The 24,797-nt window shown below is 37.3% G+C and overlaps 1 protein-coding gene across 1 annotated transcript in view; it reads left to right on the top strand.

Moving 5' to 3' along the window:
- The window catches only part of LOC113322539 (calpain-type cysteine protease DEK1-like), a 17,485-nt gene extending 545 nt beyond the window's left edge, over positions 1–16,940 (top strand). Inside the window, exons 2-32 of the mRNA XM_026570648.1 lie at positions 93–349; positions 2,756–3,006; positions 3,233–3,415; positions 3,549–3,684; positions 3,966–4,096; positions 4,183–4,297; positions 4,406–5,438; positions 5,545–5,655; positions 6,328–6,386; positions 7,412–7,574; positions 7,816–8,089; positions 8,238–8,388; positions 8,482–8,593; positions 8,737–8,902; positions 9,020–9,090; positions 9,237–9,328; positions 9,569–9,731; positions 9,855–9,926; positions 10,347–10,724; positions 10,871–10,986; positions 11,211–11,508; positions 11,900–12,219; positions 12,344–12,695; positions 12,801–13,121; positions 13,222–13,326; positions 13,487–13,615; positions 14,333–14,713; positions 14,819–14,956; positions 15,337–15,573; positions 15,675–16,114; positions 16,443–16,940. Coding sequence (XP_026426433.1) covers positions 225–349; positions 2,756–3,006; positions 3,233–3,415; positions 3,549–3,684; positions 3,966–4,096; positions 4,183–4,297; positions 4,406–5,438; positions 5,545–5,655; positions 6,328–6,386; positions 7,412–7,574; positions 7,816–8,089; positions 8,238–8,388; positions 8,482–8,593; positions 8,737–8,902; positions 9,020–9,090; positions 9,237–9,328; positions 9,569–9,731; positions 9,855–9,926; positions 10,347–10,724; positions 10,871–10,986; positions 11,211–11,508; positions 11,900–12,219; positions 12,344–12,695; positions 12,801–13,121; positions 13,222–13,326; positions 13,487–13,615; positions 14,333–14,713; positions 14,819–14,956; positions 15,337–15,573; positions 15,675–15,980 — 6,489 coding nt within the window. The 5' untranslated portion in view covers positions 93–224 and the 3' untranslated portion in view covers positions 15,981–16,114; positions 16,443–16,940. The remainder of the gene's footprint in view (positions 1–92; positions 350–2,755; positions 3,007–3,232; positions 3,416–3,548; positions 3,685–3,965; positions 4,097–4,182; positions 4,298–4,405; positions 5,439–5,544; positions 5,656–6,327; positions 6,387–7,411; positions 7,575–7,815; positions 8,090–8,237; positions 8,389–8,481; positions 8,594–8,736; positions 8,903–9,019; positions 9,091–9,236; positions 9,329–9,568; positions 9,732–9,854; positions 9,927–10,346; positions 10,725–10,870; positions 10,987–11,210; positions 11,509–11,899; positions 12,220–12,343; positions 12,696–12,800; positions 13,122–13,221; positions 13,327–13,486; positions 13,616–14,332; positions 14,714–14,818; positions 14,957–15,336; positions 15,574–15,674; positions 16,115–16,442) is intronic.
- The last annotated feature ends 7,857 nt before the right edge of the window (positions 16,941–24,797 follow it).

The raw sequence follows: 24,797 nt of genomic DNA, 5'->3' as shown, positions 1-24,797 counted from the left end.
TTTGGGTTTATTTTACTGAAATTCTTCTGTTAGACTGAAGAGTATGATGGGGGCGCTAAACAGTGTTTTTTTTTTGTGTAATTTTGATTCAGGGTTTTGTTGTATGTGGCGAAGTTTCGAGATTTTTTTTTTGTTGAAGTTAAAATCTTCTGCGGGTTTCTTGGGTCCTTGTGTCTCTGTCTATTTTATATGGTTATGAGTTGAAACATAAAGGGGAAGGAGCCATGGAAGGAGATGAGCGTCATGTCATGATAGCTTGCGTTGTATTGGGAACGCTTTTCTCCGTTCTGAGTTCGCTCTCCTTTGCTATACTCTGGGCAGTGAATTGGCGCCCATGGCGGATTTACAGGTAACTAATTAAATGCTTGTTTTGTTAGATTGCAAATGTCATATCTTTTTGATCCATGGCATAGTGTAGGAAATGTTGAGGCTCAGTTATAACTTCTTAGCGGCGAATTATAATGTTGCCTGTTACCATATAGAGTATTATTAGATTGTTTATGACATATGACATATCCTTCATTATAAAATTGAGTGACAACTATGGTTGAATGAACACTTGATTAGTTTATTGTCTCACACACCTGCATTTATACGCATGCTAATTATGGAGTCTACAGTGTTTAAACTTTAAACAGTTTACCTATACGACTGCTGACTATCTGAACTACTATGTGCAAATGTCTTAATAACCCTTCTAAGTCGGAGGTTAAGATTTTGAAGTATATAGTCATTGAATTAAATCCATGATCTGAGTTGTGGATATGTGTTTTCCAGCCCATATTAATGCATTGATAAATATATTAATAGGAAAAGGAACAACTTCCAGCGAGTAGTAAGTATAGATCGGGCCTTTTAGTCCGTGTCACCTTGTTTTTGATTGGGATTATCTTCTTCCACTATCAAGATTTATAGGATGAGAATTTGAGCTTGAAAATGCAAAGGTCAACAGAGATGCAATTGTTAGCAACAGCCCAATAACATTCATTTATGTAGAACCCGTTGTTTAGAAATGTGCTTCTCCAGGTGTGAATCAGCGTTAAGATTTTGTTAATTGTCTCTTTTTTCTTTCATAATTTAATAGTTGAGAATAAAATGTGCCCTAGAGATTCTTAGACAGTATGAATTATTTAAGGAAAACTAGGAAAAAATATTACGAAAATTTTTAAGCTATGCATTTTGCCTCAACTAGGTTTTTTAAGTTAAAGATGCGAAGGAGGTAAGATCACATTCTTATGTAGCCACAGGCATACTTGATCTGTCGTAGATGACAAAGGAGGGAATGAGGCACCAACACATCCCTAATTATGTATACATAATCTTACGGAGCACCAACAAGTCAACAACCATCATCTCAAAGACGATAACAAGAACTCAACAAGTTGTTGGCTTTTGTCTAGGATACAAAATGAGTTAGAGAGTTGTTTTGAAGTTTGATAGACTTTAGTGAAACAAAGAGCCGAAAAATAATTGAAATCTCGTGGATTGTGGCTAAGTTGGAATGATGTTATTCAAATTGGTCTGTGTGCACTGATATGTTTGTCCTTAGCTGAATGTAGCTATAGCCGTTGGCCTCATGGCCATCAAGGCTATGACTTTCTTGAAGGGTGTCCTTAAGGTGAACATCAAGACTTACGCCTCGGTTGTTCCTTTAAACAATAGTTCTTGGATGCAAAGATTTTGTCCTCTGCATTGTCTCATCTTTCTTTCTTGCAGTTCAGAAGTATAACGTGTCAAGACATAGCTTGAATGATAGGATGCATGATCCTATCATGCGAAACTCTAAATTCTTCCTTCTCGTATGCGAAAACTTGTAGTTGTCCTTACTTCAGGAAACCTAGATATGGAATAGCACACATATTAGTGGTAGTTCGTTTTACATGTTGCGATGCAGTCTTCAGCAGCATTCCACATATATAATGGCTGGTGTAATTGGTAGTGAAAAGGTTTTCTCAGACACGATTAAGTAAGGGGAATATGTAATGTGGAGATTGCACATGACGCAGAGTTGTACGGAGAAAATTAGAAAAATAGGTTTGTTGGTTTTGAGGTTAAAAAATAAAGAATTATGGGGGAAAAAGATGTTAAGATTGCTGGGGGTGACCGTTGAGGTACGAGTATGGTTTGGAGGTGTAGTTGTAATGCACAAATAATCCTTGTAAATAACTATTTCCAATTTCGGGAATGTGGTTGAACAAAAACAAGAAATGAAGTACATTGTTCTACAGTTCTACTCTTTGAGTGCATATTAAATTGCTCATTTGGCTCCGTTATTTTTAATCATTCAGACTTCTCTGTTTTCCCGATACAGTTTCTTCTGCCTTCAGTGTTTAATTAGATCATAAGTCATAACTGTAGAAAAGCCTTTTTGTTTTTCTGAACACTATGCCATTTGAAACACAAAATTTTAAAGGTACCATGTATCTACTTCCCACTCTACACGGTGTTGTACTTCAGGAAAGATAACCTAGCAATTTCGATGCCACAGTACTAAGTTTGCTTCATATATATCCCTCTCCCAATCACACACATTAGTCAGTGTATCAAGCACTTCAATGGTAGTGTCTCCATAGTAGCACTGTTTGACTAAATTAAGTTTTGTGGGCAACCCATATCACTGATTCACTGCTTTCTCCCTTTTGAATGTAGGACGTGTCACGTGTATTACAATATATTTTTTAAGCCTGCTTCATATTTATAATTGATTTTTCACCTTCATCTTGTGTTGTTTGTTCTTTTGGTTTGTCATCATCAGTTGGATATTTGCCAGAAAGTGGCCAGAAGTTATACAAGGTCTTCCTTTGGGTGTAATCTGCGGTTTTCTGTCCTTATCTGCATGGGTTGTTGTCCTATCACCCGTGGTGGTGCTTATTATCTGGGGGAGTTGGTTGATTGCGAATCTTGGACGTGATATAATTGGCTTGGCCGTAATAATGGCCGGTACTGCTCTTCTTTTGGCATTTTATGCTATCATGCTTTGGTGGAGAACAAAATGGCAAAGCTCAAGTATGTAGTGTTCTTCTTTCATATATAATGACAATTTGTTATGTGTTCCATGCAATTTAATGATTGTTGTATGCCTTGTGTATATTATGCTCTTCAATTTAAAGAATCAAGAGTTGAAAGAGAAAAAAATGACATCACAATTTTAAGGATAGTGGCGCTCTGCTATCTCTATGGATATATTATGCTTTTAGGTTTTTTCAATCAGTTGACTTTTTCTTTTTAACAGGGGCTGTTGCGATTCTTCTTCTTTTGGCTGTATCGCTCCTTTGTGCGTATGAACTCTGCGCTGTGTATGTTACAGCAGGCTCGAGTGCGTCTGAGCGATATTCTCCTTCTGGGTTCTTTTTTGGCGTGTCGGCTATTGCTTTGGCAATTAACATGCTCTTTATTTGCCAAATGATCTTCAATGGTAATAACCACAGTACATTACTTTATTCTGATTGTTTCTTATGTTTATTCAAGGGGCAAAACATAAAATAATTTTCTGCTGCAACATTGCAAATTGCCTCTAGTTAGCTAATCTATTAGATATCTGTTCGCAGGTACCGGCTTGGATGTGGATGAATATGTGCGTCGGTCATACAAATTTGCTTATTCTGATTGTATTGAAGTAGGACCCGTTGCTTGCTTAGCAGAGCCACCTGATCCGAATGAGTTATATCCACGACAATCCAGTAGGCAAGTCCATGCCCTTTCTTCTTCATTGGTCATCATTTTTGTTTGCCATGGCATCTTTGTTGTCTAATTGTGTTCTATTTTTGCATTTGGGTTCACCCCTTTTTTTGGGTTTCTGATGCTTTTTTGTTACTTTTAGTATTTTCATTACTTAGTTTAGTGACTTCATCTCAACATCTTTGTCATACTATAACATTACATGATGCGTGGAAGTACTTATAATCTAATCAACATGTACACGGTTATGTCACCTTCCGTTTTGTTGACATGGTGTAATTTTGTAGGGCTTTTCGTCTTGGACTTCTTTATCTTGGATCACTGCTCGTGCTTCTTGTTTACTCCATCTTATATGGTTTGACTGCTAAAGAGTCAAATTGGTTGGGGGCCGTTACTTCTGCTGCTATAATTGTTCTTGGTATGCCCGTTTGTATTACATATCCCTGTGTGCATGTATTTTATCTTTAGAGACATAATTTTATGGTATCATGCTTTATCTTATAGATTGGAACTTGGGGACATGCTTGTTTGGGTTTGAGCTTCTAAAGAGTCGTGTTACAGCACTTTTTGTTGCTGGAATAGCTCGCATTTTTCTCATCTGCTTTGGGGTGCATTACTGGTTTGTAACTCACTCCTCTATTGAAGTGTTGATGCTGTACTTAATTACAGATATGGCTGAGCTTTGTGAGTTGTATTCTTTTCATACTGTAGTTGTTAATGCTTTCAGGTATTTGGGACACTGTATTAGTTATGGAGTTGTAGCCTCTGTCTTGTTATTTGCTGCTGTTTCTCGTCATGTATCAGTTATGAGTCCATTGGCTGCAAGGAGAGATGCCTTACAGAGTACGGTGATACGTTTAAGAGAGGGATTTCGAAGGAAAGGACAAAACAGCTCTTCTAGCTCTTCTGAAGGTTGTGGCTCAAGTGCAAAGCATAGTAGTAGTGTTGAAGCAAGTAACCTTTCTAATGGCGTCGAGGCTACTTGTACGAGTACATCACAGTGCACAGTCGACGGTAGTAACTGGAATAATGTCGTTCTGGGCGGCACTTCTGGTTCTCATGAGGGGATTAATAGTGATAAGAGCATAGACAGTGGAAGGCCAAGTTTGGCATTACGTAGCAGTTCATGTCGGTCTGTTGTCCAGGATTCTGAAGTTGGAATGACTCCAGCTGATAAGCAACTGGAACGCTGCAGCTCCTTTATTGTTTGTTCTAGCGGTGGTCTGGAAAGTCAAGGCTGTGAGTCAAGTACATCAACTTTGGCAAATCAACAAGCACTGGATCTGAATCTGGCTCACATATTTCAACAAAGACTGACCGATTCTAGAGTTGCGGCAATCTTGAAAAGGAAAGCTAGAGAAGGTGATGTTGAGTTGGCTAATCTACTCCAAGATAAGGGCTTGGATCCAAATTTTGCTGTGATGTTGAAGGAGAAAGGCTTAGATCCAACTATTTTGGCGTTACTGCAGAGAAGTAGTCTTGATGCAGATAGGGAGAATCAAGATAACACTGACGTTACTGTGATTGACACAAACAGCTCAGACAATGTTATTATGCCCAATCAAATTTCATTGTCAGAGGAATTACGGCGTAAGGGTTTGGAAAAATGGCTACAAATTTTCAGAACTATTTTGCATCAACTAGCAGGTACACCACAGAGAGTGTGGGTCCTTTTCAGTTTTTTCTTCATTATCGAAACGATCATTGTGGGGGTGTTCCCCCCAAAGACAATCAAAGTAATAGGTGCTACTCATCAACAGGTAAGTTTTGTGCCAATAGCATAATTGTTGTTCAGTTGTATGGGTATTGGAACCAGTTTGGCGATTTTTGATTTGCTGATGTATGCATATGACATCTTGTTTGCAGTTTGAATTTGGCATTTCAGTGTTCTTATTGTCTCCAGTTGTTTGTTCAATTATGGCTTTCCTTCGATCCTTCCAAACAGAAGAAATGTCCATGACATCCAAACACGGCAAGGTATACTCCACATGTTTAGGTTGTTGAAATAGGTGCTGTGAGTGTTACACATTTTTAGTGTAAATGACACTGAACTTAATAGTTTTAGTTACAATTTTCACTTGATGTCTGGTATGGTAAGAAGGTTTCTTAGGCACATTTACTTGGGATATTTTAAAGATTTGGGTAGTGCTTCTGGTATGTTCCTGGCCTGTGCATTGGTTTCGACTGTTATTATCTTAGAAGTGTGGTTCTTTTGGACTGGAGTTCTAATAAGAGCTGTGTAAAGTGGATCTGTTTTCGTTTCTATTAGAAAAAGAAGGCTCGGTGGAGAGACCACCCATGAACAGATCAAACAGTAAGAGCACCCTGCGAAATGGTGTGAAATACTAAAACTTAGTGGTCAAAACAAATTCAAGAGATTTTTATACGTGAAATGATGTGAAATACTAAAAACTTAATTTTGTTTATCAAGTAGAACTTCAGTTCATTTCTAATTCTGGCTTAACATCTTTGAACGAAAAGAACCCAGGGTTAGCATATGGAACAATCACATGTCAAGACAGAACTTGTTTAGAATTATCCGTCTCTATTTCTCAGCTTTTGTGCATCTTACCATCTGGTTTAGAATTCTCTCTCTCCGTTTTTTTTTTCTTCCTACTAACTGGTTCTCTTCTGGTGTTGAATCTTCAGTATGGATTTGTCGCCTGGTTGTCAAGCACCTCTGTCGGTTTGTTGCTTTCCTTCTTAAGGTATGGCTGTTTTTTGTGTAATTTGATAAATCATACCTACATGTGCATTTGTTATTTTGCTTAGTATGCTCATGGATAGTAATTTTGTTGGATGAAGTACATATTATGGGATGCATAGAGTCATGCTTTGTGTTCCTACATGTTTAGGTTTAAACTACATAGATTATCTGTGACCATGGATTCTGACGAGTTACAATTGGGTTACAGAGTATCCTTTTATCTCTCTGTAATTACAACTTTTGTAACACTTGATGAACATTGGTTTCTTTGTAATATTATTCTATGGGAAACCAAATGTTATGTTTATACCGTTTAGTTAGCTTAGCAAAGACTGACTACTTGAAATTATTCTATGGGAAACCAAATGTTATATTTATACCGTTTAGTTAGCTTAGGAAAGACTGACTACTTGAATAGTTGAATTCACTCGCGATTCACATGCTTAAATAATAGCAGTTGTCCTTTGCCACTCCTAGGTCTGCTTTTTAAATTAAGATATACTGTACAATTGATTTTCATCGATATTCTGATGACTCATGATACTCTTTTCTATATTTGCTGAAAAAAAGTGGCCATGATTATGATATGACCTAGTCATTTCAATCGTCATCTTCTGCTTTGCAGTTTTTTGAGTCTCGCTGTCAGGATTTATGTTTTTTTGTCTATGTAACAATGTTATGGGTATACGTGCCGGTCTCGGACTGGGTGAGCGAAGACTATGCCGAGAAGACATACCTATTTAATTGTCTCACTACATTGCTGTCTTTTGGTTATGATATGTTTTATTGGATCTAAGTATGTTGGAATCTGGATACACGTGCAAGACATCAACTTCTTTACTATATGTCATGTTCATAGTTACGTGAAAGTGCAAACACACTCCACATTTAATTCAAGTAGCAATTTAGGTGATCTTAAGTGCTATACGCGGTGTCTGTTTGTTGCACATGTCAAAATTCATGAAAGTGGAGTGTCCTTGTGACAGTCTTGTCATTCACTCATCCAACCCTCCTTTTTTTTTCCAGCAAATCGTCGGTTCTACTTGGATTAGCTTTGACTGTACCTCTCATGGTTGCTTGCCTTTCCATTGCCGTTCCGATATGGATACGGAATGGCTACCAGTTTTGGGTTTCACGAGCAGAATGCACAAGTCAAGGAAGCAACCCTGGAGCTCAGGGGAGGAAAGAGGTTTGTACTTCAGATGTAGCAATATACTCCTGATTGAGTTCTTGTACGCCTCTATACTTCCGTGTTCGACATCGTTGTATAGTTATATGTCTCCTTTTCATTTACTATCTACTTTGAGTAGATTTGGGCATCATGCATGCTTGTCTGGGCAGCTGATTGATCACCTCTGTGCATACTGCGTCTGTATTAAACGAACATTTAGTTGCTTTAGGTTTTTATTGACTCATTGTGTATGTATCAGGCTGTTGTGCTTGCACTCTCCATATCAATGTTCACGGGATCTGTCATAGCTCTTGGAGCAATAGTCTCTGCCAAACCTTTGGAACACTTAGCTTACAAAGGATGGACCGAAGATCAAAGTATTATCAGCTCTCCATATGCATCTTCTGTTTACCTTGGTTGGGCAATGGCTTCAGCATTTGCTTTGATAGTCACCGGAGTGCTGCCAATTCTGTCGTGGTTTGCAACATATCGGTTCTCTCTTTCCTCTGCCATATGTGTTGTGATATTTGCTGGTAAGTTAATCTAAGCTTATATCTATCGTTCTATAAGATTCTTAACTAGTGTTTCTGTAAAGTTCTTAGCTAGTGTGTGGTCTTGATGGTTATTGTTGTCCTGATGGTTGCTTTAAATGTTTTTTTTTCCTTCTCTTTTTTGGTTCAGTTGTTCTTGTGGCATTTTGTGGTACTTCTTATTTGGAGGTAGTTAATTCTCGGCAGTATGGGGTTCCAACTGATGGTGATTTCCTTGCTGCTTTGCTTCCTTTAATGTGCATCCCAGCAGCGGTATCGCTTGGTTCTGGCCTGCTTAAATGGTATGACATAATTTGACATTACACGTTTACCGGTGGATATATCACAAATTAAAGTTTCTCACATTGCCCTTGAATTTTTTTTTTTTTTTGCAGGAAAGATGATGACTGGAAATTTTCTCGAGGTGTCTATGTATTTATTGGCATTGGTCTTCTTCTTTCCCTTGGTGCAATATCAGCCATTACTATTATAGTTAAACCTTGGACGGTGCGTTTTTGGTTCATTTCAGCTGTTCTATCTAAGATTTAACAGCTTCGACTACAGAAGTTTTATTACATTATATTATATTAATGCAAATGTTTCATCAGATTTCTCAGCTACCTTATTATCCATTTTTCATGGCTGAACAGATTGGGGTTGCTTGTCTGTTAGTTCTCCTTCTCATTGTCCTAGCAATTGGTGTTATCCACTATTGGGCGGCGAACAATTTTTATTTGACCAGGGCACAAATGTTCTTAGTTTGCTTCTTTGCGTTTCTTTTGGCGTTGGCTGCATTTGTTCTTGGTTTGTTGGAAGGTGAATATCCTCTAGAAGATTAATGTTTCTTTAATCCTTAGAGGTGCTTGGGAAGCCAGCATTGTATCTCGCGTATAACATTTTTGCACTCTGTAGAATGACATTATTCATTGTCAGGTAAACCATTTGTTGGAGCATCTGTTGGGTACTTCTCATTTCTCTTTCTTCTTGCTGGAAGGGGATTATCTGTAAGTTATTCCTTACCTGTTTAGATGAAAACTTCAGCTTGCTAACTATTGGTCATGTCTGTTTTGTCTAGTGATCTTATTTTCTTTGTAATAAGGTTGGTCAGCTGCAATGTGTTTCTGTGACACCAGTTTATATTTTTTTGCAGGTTCTTCTTTCCCCTCCAATTGTAGTATATTCCCCAAGAGTGTTACCTGTTTACGTGTATGATGCACATGCTGATTGTGCGAAAAATGTCAGGTATGTTCTGTCTATGAGGTGTACACTAGACTTCACCACATTCTCCATGACTCTATTCTTCAAAGTTTTGCTTGTATTCATTTTTGGATATGTTTTATGCTGTGGAATTGGTTGGTTGCTTTTCCTTAGTTTACCATTTTCACTGGGTTTCCTTTGCAGCAAACAAATACTGAGCCATTGTCTTTTAATTTCTTTTGGTCGTATATGAGGTCTCATGTTCTGCTTCGTTTAATCTTGTAGTGCTTCGTTCCTCGTTCTTTATGGAATTGCAATAGCAACCGAGGGATGGGGTGTTGTTGCTAGCTTAAAAATATATCCGCCGTTTGCTGGCGCTGCTGTATCAGCAATTACACTTGTGGTAGCGTTTGGTTTTGCTGTCTCCCGTCCATGCTTGACACTTAAGGTTAGTGCACAGCTGTATATGAGTCAAGGAATTCTTGAGTAAACCTGATGTTACCTTCCTGTAACCCTGTTTATCTTATGTATGAATATCTAATTGGATGATCTATCTTCGACTAACCAATAGATGATGGAAGATGCCGTACATTTTCTAAGTAAGGAAACTATCGTACAGGCAATTTCTCGATCCGCTACCAAGGTATGTTTATTTGTTTCGCTTTCAGATTACAACTTTTTAGTGGTAATTCTTGCCTAATGTTAACTTAAATTCAGGATCTTCTTTTGTAAAATTGATCTGGTTATTGTTGTTGTTTACCCAAGAAGAACTCCTGGTAGGGACTAGGGATATTATTAGTTTCTTTTCTATGAATTCTTTCTGAAAGATTCTTGTTATGGTCCTTTATTCTCGGGGATAAAAATATTTTGAATTGTTTATCTGAACGGTTTCTTTCTGACTCACATTCGAAAATCCTTCGCTACATTTTATTATCATCTCTCTCTAAATGTCTATTTCTGCTTTGCTATAAAGTTGCATCACATATTTTGAAGGGGCCATAACTAGTATTATCTTTCTCTTATCAGTCACTTTAATTTAACTGTTGGTTGTCTATGGATGCAGACGAGAAATGCTCTTTCGGGAACTTACTCAGCACCACAGAGATCAGCTAGTTCTGCTGCTCTGTTAGTCGGAGATCCTACAATTTCACGGGACAAAGGTGGTCATTTTGTGCTTCCTAGGGCTGATGTCATGAAATTGAGGGATCGTCTTCGCAACGAAGAATTAGCTGCAGGCTTGTTTTTCTGCAGATTTAAAACTGGAAGGATATGTTGGCGTGACTCACCTACAGATGTGGGTAACAGAAGAGAGATGTGTGCTCATGCAAGAATTCTTGCTTTGGAGGAGGCAATTGATACCGAATGGGTATATATGTGGGATAAGTTTGGTGGTTATTTGCTTCTTTTGCTTGGTTTGACTGCAAAGGCAGAGCGAGTGCAGGTGAACTAGAATACTAAATTTCAATTGTGTAATTAAGTCTTAAACTCACAGTATAAGATCAGTTTGTTTCCTGGAAACACTCTACACGAATTTAGTTTCAGGATGAACTCTTTTAAATTCATATGTTATTTTTTGTGTCTTGGCAGGATGAAGTTCGTCTTAGATTATTTCTGGATAGCATCGGGTTCTCAGATCTAAGTGCCAAGAAAATAAAGAAATGGATGCCTGAAGATCGCAGGCAATTCGAACTTATCCAGGAGAGGTAGACTCTCTCTCTATCTTGTTATAGTAGAGTTGTCTGTATTGCACAAGGTAAGAAATGATACAGGAAATGGCCTATGCATCATAGGCTATTTCGTGTATCTTTTCTTACTGGCCGTTAGATTGTTACATTGAATATTAGTCACAGCTGCAGATACTAACTAATATACGGGTATAATAAGTTTAACCTTCTCTGTATTGCTCACATACTAACTAATATTGCAGTTACATAAGAGAGAAGGAGATGGAAGAGGAAATCTTGATGCAGAGACGTGAAGAGGAAGGGAAAGGAAAAGAAAGAAGAAAAGCACTTTTGGAGAAGGAAGAACGTAAGTGGAAGGAGCTAGAGGCTTCTCTTATATCTTCCATTCCAAATGTTGGGAACAGGGATGCTGCTGCTATGGCAGCTGCTGTTCGCGCTGTAGGGGGTGATTCTGTTTTGGACGACTCATTTGCTAGGGAGAGAGTGTCAAGTATTGCTCGTCGAATCCGTACTGCCCAATTAGGCCGTCGGGCACAAAAGGCATGCTCCCGTTTCATTTATTCTACAAGTTTATATTTTGTTACTGGAAGTTCGTTGTTGCTCTTCGATGCAAGTCCAATTAGTTATTATGTATTACTATCTTCAAGCGCCATGGTTAATATCACACCTTCTAAATTCTGTTTAATTTACAGCGAACCACAGTCAAAACCCTTGTATCTTGTCCCATGCCGATAAATATTGCATCTTAACTTATCAGCAGACAGTCTATCTGAGGCCTGATATTGCATGCGTGTTTATCACCTTTGCTGTCTACCATTTATTAGTTTTCGGCACTCAATTTTTACTCTCCACCAACCTTACTTTCAGGTTCTTACTTAAAGAATTCATGTATAATATCTGTTCTAAAATTTTCTTACTGATGTCCTGGCAGACGGGAATCCCTGGTGCCGTTTGCATTCTCGATGATGAGCCTACAGCAGGGGGCAGACATTGTGGGCAGATTGATCCAAGCATTTCTGAGAGCCATAAAGTTAGCTTCTCTATTGCTGTTATGATCCAGCCCGAATCTGGACCAGTATGTCTCATGGGAACAGAGTTTCAAAAGAAGGTTTGCTGGGAAGTCCTGGTTGTTGGTTCTGAACAAGGTATTGAAGCTGGGCAAGTAGGCTTGAGATTAGTCACTATAGGTGATAGACAATCCACCGTGGCAAAAGAGTGGAGTGTTGGTGCAACGAGTATTGCTGATGGAAGGTGATTCCTTTCTTCTATTTATATGGATAGTGTTGTAAGCTGCTATTGAAGGTTTTATATTTTCACAATGTTCTAGTCTTGGAATGATTTTGTATTTACTCAGTTTTTTTCTATTGGTATGCAGGTGGCATATAGTGACTATGACTATTGATGCTGAACTAGGCGAAGCTACTTGCTATTTAGATGGTGGATTTGATGGATATCAAAATGGATTACCACTGCGTATGGGTGATGCTATTTGGGAACAAGGTACTGAAGTCTGGATTGGCACCAGGCCGCCTATAGATTTCGATTCGTTTGGGAGATCAGATAGTGAAGGAGCTGACCCCAAGATGCATATAATGGATGTGTTTCTATGGGGGAGGTGTTTGACAGAAGATGAGGTTGCTGCTGTACATTCTGCTACTAGCTCAGGCGAATACAGTGTGTCTGATCTCCCCGAGGATGGCTGGCAGTGGTGTGATTCACCTTCTAGAGTATGCATCTGGAAGTTCCTCATATTTGTATGTTGCAATGTTCTGGTTTTATCTTTCTCAATTTTTTTGCTGATAAAATTTCATTACTTTTTGGCTGTTGATCAGGTGGCTGAGTGGGACAGTGACCCTGCAGATGTCGATCTATATGATAGAGAAGATGTAGACTGGGATGGACAGTATTCAAGTGGGAGGAAAAGAAGATCTGGACGTGAAGCAGTAGCGATTGATATAGACTCTTTTACAAGAAGAATGCGAAAATCTAGGATGGAATCGCACGAGGAAATTAATCAGCGGATGTTGTCAGTGGAAATGGCAGTTAAAGAAGCTCTCACTGCTAGAGGAGATGTGCATTTCACCGATCAAGAATTTCCTCCAAATGACCAGTCTCTATTTGTTGACCCCGAGCAGCCTCCTTCAAAACTGCAAGTATGTTCCACGACTAGTTAAATTTCTTAACCTTCTGCTGTTTTTTTCTTAACCTTCTGCTGATGTCTCTGTTCCTTAACCTTCTGCTGCTTTTTCCTAGATTGTTTCTGAGTGGAAAAGACCAGCTGAAATTGTGAAAGAGATATCTGTGGATTCTCAACCTTGCTTATATTCTGGTGTTGCTAATTCTTCTGATGTTATTCAGGTAAAGACTTATGGCATCTCCTTTTTGCAAAGTCAGCCTGAAGTATTGCCGTACTATTAGTTTCCTACAAACTCTAATTTTGAATCATAAGATACAACTATGATCATAATGAAATGAGTCAATTGATTTGTTCAAGAAGCTCAACTGTTCTTTGGTGCAGGGTCGATTGGGTGACTGCTGGTTTTTGAGTGCTGTTGCTGTTCTTACAGAGGTTGCACGCGTATCGGAGGTGATCATCACACCAGAGTATAATGAGGAAGGGATTTACACTGTTCGCTTCTGTATTCAGGTGATCTTTTATTGATTTACATACAACAGCCGACAGTTTGATTTTGTCACAGTTTTGGTTCTGATGTCACTAACAGGGTGTCTTAACCTTTTTTTTTTTTTTGGTTTTTCGGATTGTTCAGGTGAAAATGTTATGTCTCTATGTGTTTGTAAAAACCCTAGTAAATTAGCTTAAGCAAGCTTTCAGTCTTCCTAAATTAAGAGTTCTTGATCTGTCCAATTCTCTGAAGTAGTACGAAAACATGGAAAAATATTATTATTCCTTGGTGAAGGGTGAACACAATGGTCATTTAGTGTTTTCATTAAGGGCCTTGCTTTCTTCCAAACGTTGTTGCTAAGTCTTAATGTTGAGCTAATTGTTGGATGTGTTTTCACTGGGTCTAGTGGGGCCAACTATGTTCCCTCTCTACAAGATTTTCTGCAGAAAGAGAAGTTTTTTTTGTTTTTTCTTTGGCCTGTAGGTACTTGTCACACCTAGTCTTTTTTTTTTTGAGGATACATCATAAATTTCTTAGTTGGATGGGTTTTAGGCAAAGAAATATTTTGCAACTAATTCTTATTCATATGTATATTTGCAATGTCTTCTGGTACATTAAGACATCAAAAGGCTACACAAATTCATATAATAAGATTAACAGTCGAAGTTAACTTGAGTGAGGACAAGAAGGAGTGTGTTGTTATGTGCTGCTTATTAACCTATTATTTGAATGTCCTGTAGGGTGAGTGGGTCCCAGTTGTTGTTGATGATTGGATTCCGTGCGAGGAACCTGGAAAACCAGCATTTGCTACCAGTAGAAAAAAGAATGAATTATGGGTTTCACTTTTGGAGAAGGCATATGCCAAGCTGCATGGATCATATGAGGCTTTAGAAGGTGGGCTTGTCCAGGATGCTCTTGTAGACCTCACTGGAGGGGCTGGTGAGGAGATTGACATGAGAACTGCTGAAGCCCAAATTGATCTTGCCAGTGGAAGACTATGGTCGCAGTTACTGCGTTTCAAGCAGGAGGGCTTTTTACTTGGTGCTGGGAGTCCTTCAGGTTCAGATGTGCATGTATCCTCAAGTGGCATTGTCCAAGGCCATGCTTACGCAGTACTGCAGGTATTTTGAAACACTTTCTAATGCCTGTATTTCTGTGATATTCGCTAGATATGCAATTCTTGTGAAAGATGTTGCTGATATTATCACCTTACATTGCGACTTAAGGTAAGAGATGTAGATGGCCACAAGCTTGTCCAGGTGCGAAATCCATGGGCAAATGAGGTCGAGTGGAATGGGCCTTGGTCTGACTCATCACCTGAATGGACTGATCGTATGAAGCATAAGCTAAAGCATGTACCTCAGGTAGTTTATCTGCATGGATGACTTGTTTTTCATGGAATCCATTCGCATTTCTATTATTTTTATCTATTTTTCTGGAAATTTTTCTTGTTAAAAAAGTGTCGTTATAGTTGGATACCATGTATTGTATAATATGTTCTAGCCTTCTAGGGTTTTGTTTCGTTTTTAGTTTATTTCTAGGTATATTAATTTATTTATTTTGGCTTTCCATTCGCACCAAATTTGAAACTCAATTGTTTGGATTACTTAATAGAGATTACATATTAGTTAATTTGTTTGCGTGTTAAATTTGTTACAGTTACATTTCCTAGTAATTCACCAACCTCGTTTCTGTTGTTAAGACTTAAATCTGGTACACTGATTAATAGTTTCTTTTTGAATAGTCCAAGGAAGGGATATTCTGGATGTCCTGGCAAGATTTTCAAATTCATTTCCGGTCGATCTATATATGCCGCATCTATCCCCCGGACATGCGATATTCTGCCCATGGCCAGTGGCGGGGGTACAGTGCCGGTGGTTGTCAAGACTATGACACTTGGCATCAAAATCCACAGTTTCGACTTAGAGCTACCGGCTCAAGTGCTTCTTGTCCTATCCATGTTTTCATTACTTTAACTCAGGTATGTCTTTTTTGATATTTCCTTCTTTCTACCATTACTTAATTTTCAGCTTATTGCTGCTAACTTAATTCTGATTATCTTCTGGCAAACTTCAATATTAGGGCGTGGGTTTCTCCAGAAAGACGGCTGGTTTTAGAAATTACCAGTCTAGTGCTGATTCAATGATGTTCTACATCGGGATGAGGATACTAAAAACTCGTGGTCGTCGTGCTGCTTACAATATTTACTTGCATGAATCAGTTGGAGGGACAGACTATGTCAACTCTCGAGAAATATCATTTGAGATTGTTTTGGAACCTGAACCAAAAGGGTACACAATTGTGCCTACCACTATCCACCCTGGGGAGGAAGCTCCATTTGTCTTGTCAGTTTTCACTAAAGCAGCCATAACCCTGGAAGCTTTATAAATCAGACACCGTGCACATTCGATCTTGTTCTGAGGGAGTGGTTGTAAAGATGGTAGTTTCTAATTGTTTGGTAGTGGGCGGGGACCTTGCATGTTTGCGCGCAACTCGATAAACCAGGTTGGGCGTTTGTACAGGTATGAGCTAATGCATTTTCTTAATAGATGTATCTTATTTCAAGCATCCTGTCCTTGATGTGCAATAGGATTTTTTATATAACCCATGTTCTTCGTGATATTTGAACTCTTCGTACCTGAGAATACCTATGTAAAAATGGTATTTTCTGATTGCTATCAATTCTTAGTGATCGCTGCGTAGGTTTGAGCATCGGGTTCTTACGGTGTTTGTATGATTACTTACATATTGGAATTGTGTGAATTAAATCGTCTATCGTGTTATAGTTGTGCAATTTCTGTATTTCATAGTAGGTTGGTTAGGGGCTGATATAATTTTTCTTTTGAACAGGTCTAAAGAAAGATGAGGTCCCAATAATGGGACAAGTTTTGCTCTACCACGAACTCCCCACTGACTGTTTCAATGTTCTCAACCGGCACTTACAAGCATTCTTATTAAAGGCTAAAAAGGTGGGATGGTTTTTTGTACAGGGTGCATGATTTTCTTGGGTGGTTGAAGTTGGTTTCGGGTTCAATCTGTAGATATACTAAGGTTAACTGATGAAAGGAAGATGTTGTAAGGAATGGTATAGATGCTGTGAAGTAACCTGTAAATGAAAAAGAGGAAAAAATGTGATAATAATAGGAAAATAAAAAAGAATACACTAATCAGTTAGGAAAGGGAGCAAACAAGGGGTACTCATGTATTGTGGCTGATGATTTGTTAAGAGTTACTTAGAGAAAGAGGGATAGTTTTTTGGCTGCAGTTTTGAAGTTAAGATCTTAATATTTTGTATCCCCAGATGTTATCCACAGTAAATATTTATATATTCCCCATTTTTGAAGCTTATTTTCAGAACGTGATCCTGCAGTTCATATTTTATTTTTTGAAAGTTAAACATCTTATAAAAAGAACAGAAAGGAGAACTACACAGACAAAGGTAAATCTCTGTTGGTTGTCCTTATTTCAGTTGCATGTCCTGAAATATGGGAACCCAATGTCATTTACCAGCAGAACGTATTGGGCATTAATCCTCAAGTTTAGTATCTGATCATTGATGTAATAATAGCTGTAGGATTTAGTTATTCATGTAATAATAGCTGTAGGATTTAGTTATTCAGGAGTGGGTATTTAAGACCAATGATTGTGCAAGGATTGGATAAATGAATGAAAAACCTATTTTCCTTTGGGAGATGATTAAGCTCTGTTCTCAGAGAGAAGGTAGCTTGCTACCATTAATTCATCCACAACTTGTACTAGATTAGTACTGGTATCAGAGCCAGGTTCAAATGAAAGATGAAATACTAACTGCGGTTCAAATGTTTAAGTCATTGTTTACTTATGCAAAACCAGTTAAACCTACTTCACGACCCTTCTACCCATCACCTATTTCTCCTCCTTCCAATTCTTCTATAGTCAAACCATTCTTTTCTTCTTCTACTTCTTCTACTTCTTCTACAACCCCTATCATTACTCATCCTACTACACCTACCAAAACAGACCCACCATTTCCACCTATCAAGAAACTGAAAGCTCGCAGAGATAAAGGTCTCTGTTATAACTGTGATGAATTCTACAGAGCTGGACACATATGTAAGTCTCAACAACTATTCATGCTCGTTGCTACGGAGGAGGACCTAAGTGATCAAAGTGACTTATCACCTGATGAGACTATGACAGACGTATTCTAACAATTACTAAAACTATGCTTAAATAAGAAAACCAAAAAATTAGAACATGTTTTTAGAATTCTTATGGCTTTATTGATAATTGCATGATTCCTCCATTGGACTGTGTTACCACTTCCTGTGGCAAAACTGATAATTCTCTACAATCACCCTTGAATCCAGAAGTCTCGAAAATTCATGTCTTTTGCCCACTTTGCTGCTTCCAAGAGAGCTAAAGTTTCTGCCTCTTCAGCATCGGCTCCTAGGATTGTCCCAGATCTAGCTGAGACAGCTGTACCTGAATCATTATGAAGAATTAGTTTGTAGTCTACATTTACAGTAGTGTCTAACCATGAAGCGTCAAAATTTAGTTTGGACTGATCCTTTTGAGGTGCTTCCCATTTCTGATTATCTTTTGAATGTCTATCAGTGTCTTTTGCAGTGTTAATCCTACAAGTGCCATCAATGTCTATGTGTTGCAGAGTATTTGTAGGTAAAGACCAGTAGTTTAGATGTAGCTGAATAGCCAAAGAGGTCTGTAGACTAGTGTTAAATTTATCTTGGAAGATCCTCAAACATCTTACCTTCCAAATAAACCAACACTTCGTCGCCATTACCTCAATAACTAAATTATTACATGAGCCCGCAATCCAATCAAAATATACCTAGAAAGGGACAATCAGAGAGGAGATTGAAGTTCATACCAGCAGTGGGAGGAAGCATCCAGACAAATTTTGCATAAGTGCATTCAAAGAACATATGTTCAATGGATTCACAGGGGTTATTGCGGAAAATACACTTCAATTCTACGTCATTCATGTATTGTCCTAGTTTCTTCCTAACTGATAATGCATCATGCAAACATTTCGATGCAATTTTTTTGATTCTTTGAGAAACTTTCAAGTTCCAGAAAGACTTCTAGAGTTTAACAACATGTGAGGAGTTGTTATCTATAGCATGGTTTATGATTTCATTTGGATTAAACGATTTCTCATACATTGGTTTCACAGTGAATTCCCCATCTACATCTATAGTTAACATCCATCTCAACCTATCTGCATGTAGCATGCCATCATTATTAGTAAAAATTCTGATTCCTCGAATCATATGTGAAATGTTTTGGGGAAAGTTATTTAGAACTTTCTCCGAGCTCCACTTCTTTGTTTCCGAGTTTATAAGCTCAGAAACAAGTGTTATAGAGTTGTGTCTGTTTCCAAAATATGTTACAAGATTACCTATAATGTCTGGAATCCAATTATCATACCAGACACTGATCATATTTCCGTCATAAACCGTACTACTAGTGGGGGAAGGAAAACAACAAAGATTTTTATTCGAAAGGATGGGATTTTCTTTATAAAATGATCAGTCGGTGAGACCTAGGTTTTACAGAGACACATAAAATGAATAAAGTCATGATTGCTAAACTAGATTGGAGGTTAATAACCGAACCTAAAGCATTGTGGTAGATACGATGGCTTGAGAGAACACATTTGATTAAGACTAGTCTGCTAGGCTGAGTTACCGTTGTCCCATGCCATCTTTCTGATTTCCATTTTTTATACAATGTTGTCGAAAGTTATTAATTTTGACATGTCTATGAATATGGGTGCTCCTAGGTAAGAATCCTTGATGTTTATTTTTCGTATTTTAAGCAGCTTTATCATTATCCTTTGGTGTTCCGAATGAACTCGATTACTGAAGAAAAGTCTTGATTTACTAAAGTTTATCAATTGCCCAAAAGCTGAGCTAAACTGTTCAATTATGTTCATAAGATTTTTGCAGCTGACTAGACTAGCTTTTAAACAACAGACAATCGCCTGCAGTTCATATTCGTTTTAGTTTTTGTGTTGTATGTATCTTTTGCCTGGCCCTTGTTAGATGAGTTAGTTTATATTCCAGTTCGTGTTTTGGTAGAAGTTGCTGATTTTTTTTTCATGCGTCTGATACCGTATAATTCCTTCTTTCAAAAAGATTTTTTTTTTGTATAATTCCTTTTGTCCCCAAGTTCAAATAAAATCTAGCCACAAATATAACGGAAGTCGCCAGATGATACTTGTACGGTTGTACATAGCAAGTTATTGTTGGCGACAGTTCCGACCTCTCATGTTGGAGCCAAGTGTAACACACACTCAGATACTCGAGCCCTGGCTTCACTATCAAAATATTGGTTTCCAGCATCAAATGAGAATCACCTTCAAGATCTCATATGCAAGCGTTTCATGGCAAGCCACTACAAAAGATCACATCACCCCAAGAATATGCGAAAACAATTGACTCGTGGTAACTATTTTTTAGTGACACATGATTTCAAACCTTATAAAGTAGTAGGGGTGTTATACTAAATGCAAAGGTTTTAAAAAAAGTCTAAATAAGACATCCGGAATGACTTTTATGTTATATCTTTCATTATTTTTTCTTTTTGATAATTATTTATAAAATTGAAGGGTTAAGACCTTATCACATAAGATATTTTAAGGGTTGAATTAGTTAAATTATCGTTGGAGATAATTTGATAGTTATGGGGTTCTATATTTGCTACATGTGTAAGCGCTCCTACATATAGGTTTTAATATGATTTTTGCATAGGATTTTTTACACTCGATGTTGGAGATGCTATAAGTGAAAAGACGAGGGTACCCAAATATACCTCAATCTAAAACTTTTCCATCTATAAGTCCTTTCTCCGAAAGTGATTTTCTATGGACTGAGTCGAGACAATACAACGAATCGGTTCGCACTTCGTGTGATCGTTTATGGATACGAGATCGAGACAATACGACAACAAGATAACTTGTGTGATTGACTATGGATACAAGATCGAGACAATACAACAACGAAGTATGATTACTTGATAATAAGTTCGGACTTAACCAAACACTATAAGATTGATATCAAGTAATTAGGAATTAACGTTTGTGTATTTTACTTTTAATTATAGTAAATCAATTATAATTGCGGAAATAGAAAAGTAAAAGACACAACAAGATTTTGTTAACGAGGAAACCGCAAATGCAGAAAAACCCCGGGACCTTGTCTAGAATTGATACTCTCAAAATTAAGCCGCTATACAAAATCTAAACCAACTTCGTATAGTTGAGACCAAGCAACTAAACCTATAGTTCACCTAGTTCCCTCAGTATCCCTGCGCCTCCAACTTGCAATAAGTCACACACTTGGAACAATTCCTTTGGTTCGTATTCCAAACAGTAAAGGAACAACAAATCTGTTTGGTAACAACTCTTTTCAAACAATGTGATATGAGTTTGACAAAAGGCTCTTCCGTTTATCCCAATAAACTCCTTTTTCAGGTTCTTAGATCAATCTATTTAACAATTATCAAAGTAATTGTTTAAACTATGCAATCAATACTATTAATCACAAAGAAATGTATTGATGCCGATCTACTCAACTAATCAATCAATGTTATCACAAAGATAAACCGATTATAGTTGGATCCCCAGCCAATCAAGTTTTGCGCACACCAAATATTATGAACTCAAATAAGAAATCTTCTTTGTCTTCAAATCTTCTTACATCTTCAATAAACACCTGCACACAAACAACTTGAATCTCTTGTGATCAATCACACACATAACGGAGTCTGTTAACGATGGATTATCACAAGACGTCTTTAGATATACAAACAGTTCTAAAGATCCCCGTCGATACTTCGATCTAGTTTGAGTGAATCTTATATCATAAGAGAAGATTCTCAAGCATAAACAAACTAGGTGCAATCAAAGTTCAACAACTGTTAGTCAATCAAATCAATCGAAAACTAATAATAAACTGCAATTATCTAGTTTCCCACCAACGATACTCGTAGAGCTTCCCAATCCCAAAGAAGTCTTTAAAACGAGCGGTCGTAAGAGATTTCGCCTAATTAGGGTACTTTTCTCCCCGAATAGACGGCTCCACCAGTAACAACACAATTAGGTAGTTTTGCTGGCTCTGAGGATTAGTTTGCTCAAAATGCAAACTTCAATATTTATAGACCAAGGAAGTTTGGACACCAAGGAATTTCCAAAACCGAATATTCTCACAGATATGCAATAAAGCCAAAAACGGTTTTCATAATTCCTGGAAATGCACTGTCCAAATGTTGACCGAAATCTCAGTAGAAAATCTTCAATTAGTAAATGCACATTACCAATTTTTATTTTCTAAGATATGCATTTAATTGCTGGAAATTAAAAGCATATAAAACTAAAAACCTTCATTAAAAGATTCTCAATTTATTTTGACGCGGGATTCTCCTTTAGTTATTAAGGAATATCTTTGAACAATAAAAGATAAGAATTATTGCACGTGTTCAAAGTATGTCAACATATTTACTTTGTAAATCCTTTTTCATATTTACAATCTTGGAACCGATTTGCCACACTTCCAAACGAGTTTACAATTGTTTCATCTGACTTCCAAGAACTATGTGATTGATTATCCTATCAAATCACCATTAATGGGTTTCACGGTTCTACCAAAACACAAAGCTTCGATTCTACCTCCATGTGGTTACTAGGATCGGTCACACTAGCTTTCCAAAAATTGGTTGACTAGGTACTAGGATCGGTTACCACATTATTATGGTATTTACTTGTGATCAGTTGCACAATTCATAAGATCAGTTACCAATTACTAAGACTTGTTGTACCTCTTACAAGGATAGATTCCACATACTTGTGATCGGTTGCACCTCTTACTAGGATCAGTTACCCAATATCTAGAGTTGGTCATACCAATTACAAAATATCGATCATACCATCTCAGGTGATTACTTAAGATCGTTTTCACTAATAAGAGTCATACCAATACAAAAGTCAGGCATTATGAATAGTTTTACCAAGATACATAAACAAGTTATGGGTGGTTATACTAAACACACATATTGGTAATCCAAAGATTTGCAATGAATAACAATACCAATAAGCCTAGTGATTTCCCTTTCGATTCACAAAACAAATTTTATGAATTGTACTTCCTTTAAACGAATGTAAAACTTTGTTTCCTAGGAAGAAATATTCACCCATACCCATACATAATGAAAATAGCACTCATACGATTATGTCGATGTCTTATATACGAAGTTCAAAAGATAGACGTTATAACTCGTATTATAATTCCTTAATACTATGTCTAACTAGGGTATAATCATTCATAGTTTCGCAGTTATGTTTTCAATATGCACAACTTGAAAGATACGTTAGGAATGAAACAACTCAAGTCAAATATTACTAACCTCAAGAGGAAGGATGATGTCGTCGTTGTAGCTCTTACTTCTTCACATTCTTCAAGTCTTCACGTAATACTTGTAAGTCTCATATCCTAGTAACTTTCTAGCTAACCTATACGAAGTTGACTCTAGTAAATAATCAAGCGACTCTTTAAATGAGTTTTGATTCACTAAAATATGACAACCAAACTTGACATACCAACGCTTGGTGGGTTCAACCGAGCTATGCTCTAACAATAATAAAACACAATCAATTTGGATGCTTTGAGAATGACCATCTCTGGAAGACTCTTATCATTAAAATGAATTAGTTGGGAAAATCAGAGCCGACAATGGGAGTAGTCTACTCAGTCTCAACCGATCGCTAATTCAAATCCGTACTCTTTTCTGTATGACGAAGAAATTGTTGTTTGGGTATGGTTGGCACTCTTTTTACCGTTTAGTATTTATAAAACCCAGATGGAACCTTAGACGTTCATATGATATATATATATATATATAATATAAAGGGCGACAGAAAAATCTAGGCACAAGAAAGTTTCTTTTTTATTTTACCGTATTTTCCATAGTGTGTTACGCTAAATCATCTCCTCTCCAACCAAATAAAGCACTTTTACACTTTATCTCGTGGAATATACTGGAAGAACATCACTTTTTTTTACTGTGGTTTATATTTTGAAACCACCTTTTTCTAGCATGTTTATTAGGTGGTGTGTCCGGAACCTTAGTCTCATATTTTCTTTTCGGATCGAATGAGAATATATATTCAAAAGAAGAATCTATAAGTGAAAAGGAGAAGGTAACTAACACATCACCAATGTGTTTCAATCGGGAACCTATATGGAAAGTTCTTGTACAATATATACGTTCAGTTACGAACATGCATACAAGACAATTTTAACAAGGTAAAGCTAGTATCTATTCGAACTGTACACGAACTGGATTCTAACAATAACAAATCTTGTAATTTATTTCAAGACAACAAGAACGAGTATTGTAGGTTTTTTTATAGTTGAATTAACACTATCTAGGTTTGACAACGTACAACCTGTGATATTTCAATTATAAAGATAGAATAATATAATGCAGAAAATAAATAACACAGACACCAGAATTTTTGTTAATGGGAAAAATTACAATATTGTAGAATAACCCCGAAACCTAGTCCAGGTTGAACGCACACTGATTTAAACTGTTACACCAACTAGTTACTACCATATTTCGGACTAGATGTAATTTCTTCTTCAGTTGTGTTCGTGCACCTATCAAACTCCTAGTAAAACACCAATTCTCTTTAAGAATTCCTTTTGTAAATATTCTCGCAGAACATTAATTTTCTTTAGAAAACACTCGTCCAAATCTTCTAACATAACGTCAATTCTCTTTAAAAGATGCTCCTTAACAATTAATGTTTACTGTTGAGGGGTGATTTCAGATTTAGGTTCTACCCGTCCCAGCTACACCGAATAACCTCACTATACTAAGAATAGTAAGAGAGAGAGTTGTCTTTCCATTGTACCTTGTCCTTCTTTATATAGACTTTCCAAAAGCCCTTTCCTTTTATGACATCATTCCATGTGTCCTAAACTTCTTTAATTACTTCTAATGTCATTCCTTCTCTAATAAAACCTCCTTCTTTCCTATTAATTCCTTCCTAGTCCCTTCCATCTAATAGATACCTTCTTAGTGGACTTGGGCTTTAGTCCCCAAGTCCCCATATCTCATATCGGGCTTGCCTCCCGTTTAGGGGCACACTAGTCCGGATAAGGGGTAATATTTTTCATGTATCAATATTATTCCCCTGAC

Source organism: Papaver somniferum, chromosome 11 (assembly GCF_003573695.1).
Source record: "Papaver somniferum cultivar HN1 chromosome 11, ASM357369v1, whole genome shotgun sequence".
NCBI lineage: Eukaryota > Viridiplantae > Streptophyta > Magnoliopsida > Ranunculales > Papaveraceae > Papaver > Papaver somniferum.
The sequence above is the reverse complement of the archived record's forward strand: the minus strand, read 5'-3'. Positions and strand labels throughout refer to the sequence as shown.